The sequence below is a fragment of the Hippichthys cyanospilos genome, chromosome 21 (genome assembly GCF_059441005.1).
Source record: "Hippichthys cyanospilos isolate Australia breed blue-spotted pipefish chromosome 21, RoL_Hcya_1.0, whole genome shotgun sequence".
Lineage (NCBI taxonomy): Eukaryota > Metazoa > Chordata > Actinopteri > Syngnathiformes > Syngnathidae > Hippichthys > Hippichthys cyanospilos.
The window spans coordinates 12645001-12658292 of NC_142389.1; the positions used below are offsets into that span (position 1 = coordinate 12645001).

Consider the following 13292-nt stretch of genomic DNA (forward strand, 5'->3'; position numbering starts at 1 on the left):
TAAGTACATCGTACTATATTGAGTTGCTGTGAGCTCTTGTGCTTTGAATCACCTCTGTGTATAGGATCTGGCATCCACTTGTAAGCGTCCATATTAGCATCATGGGTGGGCCGGAGCATTTTTTTTTTTTTTTTTTTTAATATATCAACATTTATACTCAATAGGTGACAACTTATATAGAGCAAAAGGCAGACTAAACTTCTTTGTGGGTCATTGCTTATTTTAGTGTTAACACGTTCCATAAAATTCATATTTACCATCATACAAGTATTTACATATCATATTGTCAGGTTCATTTGTCAGACATTTGTAAGAAATTGTACACAAAAAAGGAGACAAGGCAATCTTCCCAACTCATGCATGAGGGGAGCGAAGAGGAACCGGCCAAGGACAATTCTACTGCGCTCTGCCAATCTCTCCGACTCCCCTTACTTTTATTTGTTACAGAGATCCCTAACTACATGAAGGTCCCGGCCCTCAAGGGGCAGGAAAAAACGCAAGTCTATGGCCGGGACCTTGTGTACTTGTCCTTCTATGTGTGAGCATGTGGGTGAGAAACGAATGCATGTATGAAAAAATCCGTAGCGAAACATTCTGATAATGCATAGCAAAACATCGATAAGAGTCACAGCTGTGGGAATGCTCCGACTGGCAGGCTTGAGCGGCCTTCCTTCTGCTTGAGAGAAAACAATGACGAGATAGTTCTTTTCCCACAAGCAGTGCACTCATTCTCCCAGCGTACCATCAACATACCTAGCTGTACATCAGCAGTTTATTTATTCATTATTATCATTCAGTATATATTTATTCACTCACACAGCAAAGCATTTCTTCATTGCGAGCATTAATATTTTGTAGCAAATGTATAATCACTATATCTATAATTATTCTAACAATAATTTTTCTAACACATATATATCAAATTTACATGTCATAAACATTTATACAAGATCTTATTCCATTTATAGATACTCTTGATATTATGTATTATAATGCTATATTTTTACAACTCTTTTTGAGCACAGCCATTTCATAGTTGACACATTGAACAGATACACACATTTGCTTTACCGGTGGAGTCTCTCCTGGTGACCCGCAAAAAAAAGAAAAAACCTGCAGATGAGCCACACTGGACTATAAATTGCAGGGCTCAAATTATGAGAAAAGGTACTTAGGTCTTAAAGTTTAAGAAATACAGTACAGTACTTAATTCATCGTCATCTTTTTTACCCATTTTATTTTTACCAGAAAAAAATTAATACTTTTTTTATATCTAACTTTTAGTACCAACCATTTTTAGCATAACACTTGAAAATATTTGGACAAAATATAAATATCTGGGATTGAATGTCTGAACTCTTGAAAATGTAACATTACCTATTTTGGGATTGAATGAGTTAATTATGATAACTAAACAAATTTACACAAACAATTCTTTTCAAAACACATTTTTTCACATGCTGTCAACTGAAAATGATGTGCTGAGGGCTCAGGTAACAACCAATCAGTCAAGGTTCAGCTTATGTCACATGCCCTACAGATGAGCCATGATTGGACCTTACTCGATCCTTGAGCACAGGTGATGTAATTGTCAGTTGATGGCAAGTGTGTTTTTCAAAGTACAAGTTATAATTAACTTTTTACTACTAAACACAAGTACTATCCCTTTTTAGCAAGTTATGCACATGCAAAAAATTTTTAGTTTAGAGAAATCAGTATCCTTTATTTTGTTGTTGTATTTATTAAAACAAAAAAAAACCTTTGTTGGGTTTATTTCTTCCATTAAAATGGATTGAAGTCCTACTCATCCATAATGATTGAAGGAAATTGAGATTTTATTTTTGGGCCCTATCACCCAGCCCTGTGTCATACCAATGTCCATCTGCTTGTTTCCCCAGGTTTTCCTGTTTTTTTGTGAGAGCTGCTCTATGCCCATCTGCAGAGAGTGCAGCATGAGCCGTCATGCCGGCCACACTTTTGTTTATCTCCAAGATGCAGTGCAGGACTCCAGGTCCGTCACCATCCAGCTGCTGGCCGATGCACAGAAGGGACGACAGGCCGTACAGGTGAGATGGACATAAGCCAAACGATGATGCTACAGTTTTGCAATTAAATTGTTCAAAAAAGCCTGACTAAAACTGAAGTGCACGAAAACTGCTCATACACATTTCTATTTCCGTACCTTACCAATTTAATCAGCGGGCCTTTTCAAATATCAGCCAAAAACAATTGCCCAATTGGCCGGTGTTTGCCAATTATTTTTGCGTTTTACTTTTATGTACTCTTATCATTTACAGCAGTTGTATACCAGTAACACTGGAGTCACACATAATCACACATAAATCCATGCCATAACCTAATTGATGAGGTCATTTTGCAGACCTGTTATTCAAAACAAAGCAAATCTTAGTTTTTACAAGCAATGATTAAGTTGAGCAATGTAAGGAAGTTGTGTAAATAATTGACCTAGATGTCACTATTTTACACACAACCGAAAGTCACAGTTTGCTTAAAAATAAATAAATAAATAAATAAATGCATGGTGCAATCTAAATTAAGCAAAAATGTTGTCAATATGACACCAATACAATCACTAGTAACAAAAAATACATGACAAGAATTAATATATGTATAACTTCATTAATTGCACCACGCAATGCATATTGTCAACTGAAAAGGCAAGGTTTTTTTGTTTTGTTTTGTGTTTTACAATTTTTACAATTACAATATTTAATGTTGAGCCCTGCCGTTTGCGCAGAATAAATATCAGGTTGGCCCATGAATAGAGAAAATCTGCATATAATTGACACCTATTGAAATTTATTGTGAGGAAACAAATGCCATTTTATTAATTTTTTCTTAATCAGCTGAAGAATAGGTAATTTATTTTATTTTTATATTTTCCTTCTAAAAATCGGTACAAAAATGGGCCATATTAAAAAATAGCAACTTTTCAAATGGACATGGATTAAATGTCATTCAAATCACATGTTTGGACAGTTTTTAATTAATACAAAAATAATTTTTCAACTGTCAAAAAATAATTTTTGGTAAATATGGTACATTAGTTGTCAGTTAATCGTTGCACATCTACTTTTATTTGTCAATACCTATATTTTAACATGCACGAAGCAATATGAAATAGATATCAATGACTAATGAAATGGATACATGAAAAATCGAAACCACCGTTATTGAATGCTTTTGTGCAGGTTTACGAAAGATTTGGGGTGGGGGGGTTGACGAGTTTTCTGGTGTGATATCGTCAATACTTGCCTGACAGCTTTCAACGCAGCAGAGCCGCAGAAGGGAGTGTCGGGTGTCAAACTAAACACAGGCGTTGTAGAATACCCTTACACACAGACACACACTTTTACGGCTCCGAAAGTAGCCCAAAGGGCTGTAAATGCATGGGTCAACTTTGTGTTGTTTATGGAAAAGGTGGCTTTTTATGGCAGCGTAAAAGCGGCTTTCATAGTCAGGCATGTGGGGGTCCTTTTATACATTTGGTCACCGATTTTACCAAGTCTAGATCCTTGCCCAGTCAGGACTGAATGGACAAATCGTCAGTTAGTTACTGTGTTCTCCTCATCTGCCCCACACTGATGAAATGACTTGGAACAATATTCAAGTCAAACCATTCAAATCTAAACTTATCCATCGCTTGCAGGAATAGAACTTTTTATGCCTCAATAGTGGTTGGGAAGCACAATATTGACCAGTCCTTGGATTTTGTTCTGCTTGAGTTTGAGATGTCCAGCTGGCCCAGAGAGGGGGTGGGTCACACGGGGTGCGGTCCGGCGGGGGCAGGGATGAAGGTCAAAGGGGGAGGAAGCGTGGAGAGGAGAACGGGGGAGGGTAGATGAAGTATTTAAAGGATTTAAGAGAAAGGAAAAATCCCGTCTATTGAAAGAAGTGGAACATTTCGCCCACCTCTTGTTCACATGCCTCCCTCCCCTTTGTGCCCTATTACTTGCGCTCACATACACCTACTGCTTTTCTTCATTTACCTAATTATGGAAGGAAAGGGGAGGGGGATTGCCCTTTTGAGGCCCACATTGCTCAAGAGATACTGGGGCAGAAACATTCAAATGTGTTTTGATGCCACAACTACTCAAAGTCATAATACAATAAATACTGTACATCATTGAAAGCACTCTCACATGAGATCAAGTCTTTAGGCAGCCATCTTTGTGACCCCGTGCGCTGACCAATAGTAGACCAGTATCTTAGGGAGTCGAGACGCCGATCACTAGCAGACCAGCATTGTTGTGACGCGTTGCTGCGGAGGCAATTTGACGCCAACAGAAAATAAGAGCAATTACCTAATCGGGAGATACTGAAAAGACTAATCGATTGTGGCCACCGTTTGTTTTGGTGAGTGCAAGCCTTTTCTTCATTTATTGTTTCATTTTTAATATGTTTGTGTAATTTAATTTCGTTCATATTCAATTAAAAGTGAAGAACATTTTGTGGATATTTATTTTAAATTATTATTAATTTTTTGAAGTTTTGACAGTAATGATGATTTTTAATGGCTGATGCCATTAATGTTGATGCTGATGTTGATGTTAAAAAGCGCCGGAAAATAGCCTGTGTAACCCAGTAATGTGTATGTGTGCATGAGTGGTATTTATTCGAGAGTCTGAACATCACAGAAGGCGTATGTGTGAACGATGCAGACCACCACTGGTATTCAAAGAGGCACATCAAGATCTTTTTAATACAACCCAACTTTTAACTTTGATGCAATGGGCATATTCCAATATCAAGTACAGTCGGCCCTCGGTTTACGAACACCCTCTTTTACGAACATTTCGACTTACGTGCATGGACGGCGGAGTTTTTTTGTCCCCCACTTACGCACAAACCTTCCGTCATACGAGCAGTACGACATGCCGGCCATTGCATAAGTAGATTTATTTTCGCTTTGCTACGTCAACCGAATCAGAAATTGACGCTTTTTACGGCAACGTTGAACGCTATTGCTCTTACTATGTCACAGTCACTGTCTCAGTCACGGTGTCAGTTCCGGTCTCACTCACAGAGATGCTATTGGCCGGCGTCACGTCAATCACAGAAATGCCGATATGCTATTGGCCGAACGCCTTTATCTAGCTTGATGGCACAGCTGGTCGGGATGGAAGGAAGGAGAGAAAATGAGTGAAAAACAGAAGGAAGGAATGTTGTGAAGACTTTGCAAACTTTATCTGTTAGACATGGCTTCTAAAATTGCAAGTGGCGATAAAGGAAGAAGAGGATGATAACAATAGAAACGAAGCAGGAGATAATAAAAAAAAAAAATACGAAGGAGGCGCACACATGGTTAACCTTGCTCGTGAGTATGGACAGAACCGCTCGGCAATCTTCTAAGGGCAAGACTTTCCTTGCCGGGGGACGGACCTCGCTCGACAACAAAATGGAAAGGCTTCTTCTAATATGGATTAAAGAGAAGGAAATCGCCGGTGACATGATTTAGTTTGAGAAAAGTTCTTGTTTAAGAAAATAAATAAATAAATTCTGCGGGTTGGTCTCTGCTCACCTCCGTCTCCACTCGGCTCAAGTCACATCGCCCCAGAGGAAAATGTCATTTATCCTTTATATATCCATGTTAATTAAATTAACTGTACAATAGATAATGTTGCTAATTTTAAATACGTGTGTAAGTTCGTGATGGTTTTATCCATGATATCACCACGCGTTGCCAGTCAATATGTACGAACATTTGACTTCACTTTGCTATATAAACCAAACCATCTGCTCACGCATGACACGGCAACGCTGATATGCTATTGCTCTTACAATGTCACAGTCACTGTTTCAGTCACGGTGTCAGTCACGGAGATGCCGATATGCTATTGGTCGAACGCCTTCATCTAGCTTGATGGCACAGCTGGTCGGGACGAAAGGAAGGAGAGAAAAGCAGTGAAAAACGGAAGGAAGGAATGTTGTGAAGACTTTGCAAACTTTATCTGTTAGACATGGCTTCTAAAATTGCAAGTGGCGGTAAAGGAAGAAGTAAGAGGATGATAACAATAGAAACGAAGCAGGAGATAATAAAAAAAAAAATATGAAGGAGGCGCACGCATGGCTCGTTATTATGGCCGTAACCGCTCGTCAATCTTCTAAGAGCAAGACTTTCCTTGCCGGGGGACGGACCTCGATCGACAACAAAATTGAGAGGCTTCTTCTATTATGGATTAAATAGAAGGAAATCGCCGGTGAAATGTTCTAGTTTGAGAAAAGTTCCCGTTTAAGAAAATAAATAAATAAATTCTGCGGGTTGGTCCCTGCTCCCCTCCGCCTCCACCCAGCTCAAGTCACGTCGCCCCAAAGGTAAATGTCATTTTTCCTTTGTATATGTTATTTAATTTAACTGTACAGTAGATTATGTTACTCATTTTTAATATGTGTATAAAGTCGTGATGTTTTTACCTAAGGTTTTTGCACGCGTTGCACGCATTCACTAATTAACATAGGTTTGGATTGCCCGTCATACGAGCAGTTCAAGTTACGAGCGTAGCCGCTGAACGGATTACGTTCGTAACACGGGGGCGCACTGTATTGGCCTTATTTGAAGATATCTGTACTCTAACATCCAATGCTAGAATTGGTTACTTCCTCGAGCGGTTTTACGATCACAAACTAGAAATGACAAATTAGAAGAAGAGAAAATGGTCAATTTGATGAAAATTTTAGAAAGACGCTATATGAAAATAGATAGGCCAATCGATTTTTTTCTTTGGGCGGTATCAACACTTGGCATTGCTGGCTATTCAAAAGTTAAATACTTGGTCTGAAATAAAAAGTGATATTGAACATCACTAATTTTAAATGTTGCTAAAGGATTTTTACTTGTGAGATTAACCTTTTTGGTTGACTATGAAGTTTAGTTGTAAAAATAATCATGAACTTGTCAGTCTAGTGGATTTGTACTATATCAGTTTCAGTTCACTAGTGAAGTATTGAAATAAGCTTTGCATGACATTCAACATCTTTTCCAACTGTTTTAGCCATGTTGTATGAAGACATGACAAGACATTTTTTTTTTCACAGAAACTATTTTTTATGATCTCTGTCATTTTAAAGCATGTAAGAAGTGAGCTATAAAAACTGTCAACATTCCAACAGATAAGCTCTCTTTTAAGTCAACTCCCTTATCAGGCAGTCCTCTTAGAACACACACTTATGACCTTGGTAGGACATGCTGGAAACATGAAATGCTATCTAAGGTCATGTTACATGCAAGCGCACACTATTTCCTCAGCAGAACGTGTGACCCACCTCACCCTATCTCCATGACCTACATCTGTGTGACTCGCTCATACATGTATAGCGAAGAGTTCACGCAGGGTCTTCGCAAAATTCCAAAACCGTGGCACAACGCAGCTCGTCTCTCTGGCAAATGTCAGCGCACTCGCCACGTGGAGCAAACTTTGAAACTGAAACCAGGTCCCACAGAGCCCACTTTGACCAGTGGGTGGTGATTTTTGGGAGGGGGGAATCCCAGAGTCCCAAGCTAGCAGCTGAGCTTCAAGAGAAGCTAGGGGACCATCTGGCGATACCTTGTTGTGCATCTACTTAGTGTTTGCTTGTCCAGCCTGTCGGAGGTCACTGCAGGAGTAAATGCTGACGCCAGATAAAATGTAAACACACATACACACACTACTCTACCCTGAGGTAGGAAATTTCCGCCCACTCCACCCCCTTTATCTTTCCTGACCTCTGACCCTGGTCTTGTGACTTTCCTGGTTGGCCCGAGTCGTGTCCCTCCGCTGTGTGATTAGTCACTTTGGCCCTTTGTGTAACAAGCTGTGCTCTGCTGGGAATACTGGAAAGGGGTTAGAAAGCCCAGAAAGATGGGGGGAAAAAAAAGATAATTTTGCATTTCAGAATAATATTCATTTCAATTGGTGTATACACAACCAATTTTTAACATTGTAAACCATTTTTTATTTTTATGAGAGCAGATGCTAAGGGGGGAACATTTGCATATTATTCTCAAGTGTTTTTCATATATCTATACATTTTTCATGGATTTGTTGTCCACTACAATTACTTTATAAAAATGAGTCCTTTTGATCATGTATATTCTATTTTCACAATCATATTGAACTGTTCACAGCATGTGTCCCTGAAATAGCCTCTTTGTCATTATGGTATTAAAAATAACATTTTCAATTACATCATGACCATTTTCTTTTGTTGTGTTTCAAACAGCAGATAGTTGCCTAAAAAATATTAACTCTTATGTTTCATAATTTCCATTATGTGTTTAGTTGGATGTTGACATGCTTAACATTCACTATTAACGTTCACTATTTCATAACAAAATATCAATTGATATAAAACCCATCCACTCATTTTTTTTTTCATTTTAGTCGCTTATACTTAGGGTTCTGTTGTGTGCTTATTAAATGCTACCCAGATGTCGTCCCTGTTATTGTCAACCTTGTTAGTGCACATTTTCGTGTCTGCATGCTTGCATTTATGTGTGTATTAAAAGCCTAGAAGCCTCACCCAAAATGCATTTTAAACAACATTACATTTATTTAATGCAAAAAATTATATACGTATGTGTGTGTGTGTGTGTGTGTGTGTGTATATGTATGTATATATGTATATGTATATATATGTATGTATATATGTATATGTATGTGTATATATATATATATATATATATATATATATATATATATGTATATGTATATATATATATATATATATATATATATATATATGTATGTATATATATATATGTGTATATATATATATATATATATATATATGTGTATATATATATATATATATATATATATGTGTATATATATATATATATATATATATACAGTGATCCCTCCTACTTCGCGGTCCCAGTATTTTGCGGTTTTTCGAGGAAAAATTAAAATACAGGAAAAATTAAAAATACTTGCGCAAAAATGGAAAAAAAAATAAAAGAAGCAAAAAAGTACATTATACAGTACTGTATTCGTCAAATAACTAATATTAGTTAATAACTATGTTAAGAATTCTTCAAGCGTTAGAGTTCGTGACACTTTGTTTATCTTATTTTGAAATGCATGCTTTTAATTTGTCGGGTTGCTTTGCATTTCCGTTTCCTGTTTTACGTCCTCTGTGCGTCATTCGACTCGTTACGGTGACGTAGTGAATGACAACGTAAGCTCATATTTATAGTTTATTATCATTTATGTTGATTACGCACGCTACTGCCTATGTTTAGAAAGCGATGAGTGCTTATTCTGTTTATGTGTTCTTTGTGTAGAGGTTGCACTTTAGTGGTTGTTAGTGGTTGTTGTTAGTTGTTGCTAACCCGCTAATGTCGGCTAAAAATACAGTAAATTTATAGATTAAAGTTCGGCAAGTGTTTATATGTTAGTTTACTGTCCTTAACATTATTGTTGATTTATTATTCAACAGATACTACATGATACACCATACATAAGTCAAAATAAATGTGAAGTTCAACGTGATGACTTGCATACTCTTTCACCAGAGTCTTGGTGCAGATAACCAGTCCTGAGAACAAATTCTTAACAAACTAAGTAATATTAGTTATTTAATGAATACACAATAATGTTAATAAGGATAATGTAATGTTAAGTAATAGGAAAAAGGAAAAAGGAAATAAAATACGCAAAAAATACACTAAAAAAAAGGATTATTTATGGTTACTGCGGCTATATTGGGGCGTACATAGAAATCTAGGAACTGATACCCTACTTCGCGGGTTTCAGACTTCGCGGGGGGTTGACACCCACCATTAACCGCGAAGTAGGGGGGATCACTGTACATACATATCTCATTTTATTATATTATATATATTTAAGTTAACCTAATATATATATATATATATATATATATATATATATACATACACACACATACAGTCGGCCCCCGGTTTACCAACACCCTCTTTTACGAACATTTTGACTTACGAGCGTGGACCACAGAGTTTTTTGTCCCCCACTTACGTGCAAACCTTCTGTCTTACGAACAATTTGACATGCCGGCCATTGTATTAGTTCAGATATTTTCGCTCTGCTGCATCAACATATATATATATATATATATATATAATATATATATATATATATATATATATATTAGGTTAAATTACTGTACTGGGTGTCCTCGGTCACATCTCCGATAAGAGTCAGAAGTCTCCCTCAAAGCAGACGTGTGTTCTAGTGTCCTGTGAGAGGCAGCATGTTGCCATAGGGCATTCAGACAGCCAAAAATTACAAAGAAAATGAAAACATTTAAAAATTGATGAAGCTAGGCTGATTGGGTGAGAATTCAACACACCATTTTCCTATCAGGTTAGGAATAAGGATCAAATCTGCCCTGATAGTCAGCGAGTCCGTACCCTACTTGCTTAACTGGAAAATGGCATTGTGAGGCATGATCAATCATGGCTATCACTTGATTTCTCTATTTTTGTTGCATCTTCAGTAAGACTAATTTAGTTGTCGTTCTAGATGACCACCTCAAATGGTGTAGCAAAGAAGAGAAAAAGACCGCTGCTGGTCTTTGTTCTGGCATTGCTTGCAATGGGGAGGGGAGTGCGGTATGCGTCCTAAGACAGGGGTTGCAGATCATGACCTGTAAGGTTGAGCTGACCTTTGAGCCCTGCGGCCAGTATCACAAAAGCTGCCTTATCCTACCTCCCCTTTGTCCCTGTGCGGTCTGCCCCACCCTCTGACCTCGCGTAAAACGCCAAAGGAGCAGCCAGATAAATATTGGACTAAATCATGCATCAAGTTGTATCTCATTTTCAAGTTTATTTGTCAATGTGTTTATCATTATTTTTATGAGCAACTTCTGTGGGTCAAAGTGTCTCCTCACTGACATAGGCTGACAACACTGCTGCAAACTACTCACTGCGTCAAATTGATACTATGGTATTTTGCAACTTTCCAATCCCTTTTTTCTGCACTTCAAAAACATGTCTAATATGTAATGTCTTTCGTTTATAAATAACTTCACATCACATTAACGTGTGTTTTTTCCCCATTAGCTGAGCATGGAGAAAGTCCAGGCCATGGCGGAGCAAGTGGAGATAAAGGCTAAGGTGGTACAGACAGAAGTCAAGGCTCTGGTCCTCAGGCACAAGAAAGCGCTGGAGGAGCGAGAGTGTGAACTACTGTGGAAGGTAAACCTTTCAGTTTTACCTTTGAGTCACACATCAGTCTGGAGTGGCTGTCAAAGGTCCTTGTCTTCATTAACCCTGGTACTTTTTTTTGGGTAAAATTTTCCTTGCAAAACTTGTTTGACAGCAAATTGCCATAAATGCAAATTTATTTTTGCATCCTACATCTTGTGTGGCCTTAAGTAGAATGTAAAAGTTAAAGTAAAATGTTGTCAATTTTCTTTTGCTCTTGATACTTTTTCTGGCAAGTACTTTTGATCACTTTTACATTTGACTTTTTGATTTTTCTATTGTTAACAAAATTATTCTGGAAAGATGGTAGAGAGATTTTTTTTTTTTTGCTTACTGTAGAAAACGAAGCTGCTGTTAATATAATGATCCACTTCGCTTACATGAATCTGCTTTTGTCTTTATATAACAATATACATGAATGGCATAGATGAAATGGATGGACAGAGACGTTATTTTGCCCAGTGTACATGTGGACGCACAGTAGATGCAAAACTTTTAACGATGACCCGCGTCTCACCTGTTTCTAACCCCCATGCCCCTCACAGCTGTGGTACGTTTGTGTGTCAGTCCCTTCTGTTTCAGTCTTTGCCACACAAGCACTCAATTCACAAACTGCCTGACTGTCATTCGACAACGAGAAGCCGCGTAGCATATTTTCTTTCATTCTTTCTTTTTCTCATCAATCGTGAATCGAGAGACTTACTGACTACACATGTAGTGTTGAGTCATAGATTTCTATAGCCTCTTGTAACTTGTGTTTATGAGGGCAGTTGTCAGTAAGATTTGTGACGCTCTGGGCTTTCCCTGTCTGCTTACTAAACTTGAAGGAATGCCGGCGAGAGCGGCAGGAATTCCAGTCTGGCCGGATGAGAAGATGTATAGAAGGGTGTTGTACCACCCCGTAGCAATATTACGTATAGTTGCCTTTTGAGAATTCCATTCATAATGCTTTTAATGTTGGAAAATGCCATACTGCTATTAAATATCTTGCATGCATGTCCTGCTTGATCATGCATGTACTGCTTGATCAGATTCCCCTTTCTTTCTTTCAATCAAGTTTGATGTGGAGGTCAAATATTAACAGCAAAATTCTCAGTGGACCCTCTAATAATAGAAATAACATTTAAATCCTTATTCGTACACTTACTGACACTCCAAACCGATTAAGGTAATCTAAGTACACTACAGCACTGTCAGGAGATTTGAATCCCAGCTAGAGCACATGGATGTATTTATGGTTTTCAATGTGGCCGTAAATGTCACTTTAATTCAATTGAATCCTTTAGCAATGAAAAAGATGTCAGTCTGTGCTGTGCTGTGGTAAATTCTCAGATTTTCGACAAGGAGTGTAGACTTAGAGGAATGCCATCAAGCTTAGTGTGCGTCTGAAACCCGAGAGGTCTGCAGGAGAACTCTGCTGATCTGTTCAAGATGACAGCCTCTGCTTTATATTATTGAACGTCTGTTCCAAAAAAAAAAGCCCAAAAGGTGATTTTTCATTTTGGAGTACCACACAACACAAGCCCCTTTCTTCCCTTAAGAATTGACCATGTCTGTCACCTGCCAGCTCATTTTACAGTCATTTTGACCTAAATGATATATTAATCGACAAATATATTCAACCAAGTAACCATGGCTGTGGAGGAAAAGTTGACCAAGTCAGGTCTTGTCTGTAGAACTAAGTTGACTAAAAATATCCGCCTCAAATCACCAAAACCATCTTTTCACTTCCGTTTTCTACAGATCATATTTGCAGATGCATGCAGTTTTGCACTGGCAGCTAGGGAGAAAGTGTTCCCCCCAAAACAGAAAATATCACACATTTGGGATCGTTTTCAATTAAAAGCGACAAAGTAATTCTAAATATTGCACAGTGGAAAAGTAATACAAATTTGACATATGTCTCCGTTGTTTGTCTTGGTGCACTGCCTAGTGGCTGAATGGCTGATGCTATTTGTGTACTTAAAAACATGGTGATTTTTAGTTAGTGGGCTTTCATTGAAGAGAATATTAGAACATGGTGCTTCCTATAATATATGAAAGAACTACGAAAAACACTAGTGCTGTATTATCTCAGAATATACCCTGTCACTGCAATAAATAGTGGCTC

At 37.8% G+C, this 13292-nt stretch overlaps 1 protein-coding gene across 2 annotated transcripts in view; it reads left to right on the forward strand.

Moving 5' to 3' along the window:
* The window catches only part of trim71 (tripartite motif containing 71, E3 ubiquitin protein ligase), a 60431-nt gene that overhangs the window by 15056 nt on the left and 32083 nt on the right, over positions 1-13292 (forward strand). For both annotated transcript variants that reach the window (XM_088405564.1, XM_088405563.1), the window contains exons 2-3: positions 1899-2066; positions 11039-11173. In XM_088405564.1, the coding sequence (XP_088261690.1) occupies positions 1899-2066; positions 11039-11173 (303 nt within the window). The remainder of the gene's footprint in view (positions 1-1898; positions 2067-11038; positions 11174-13292) is intronic.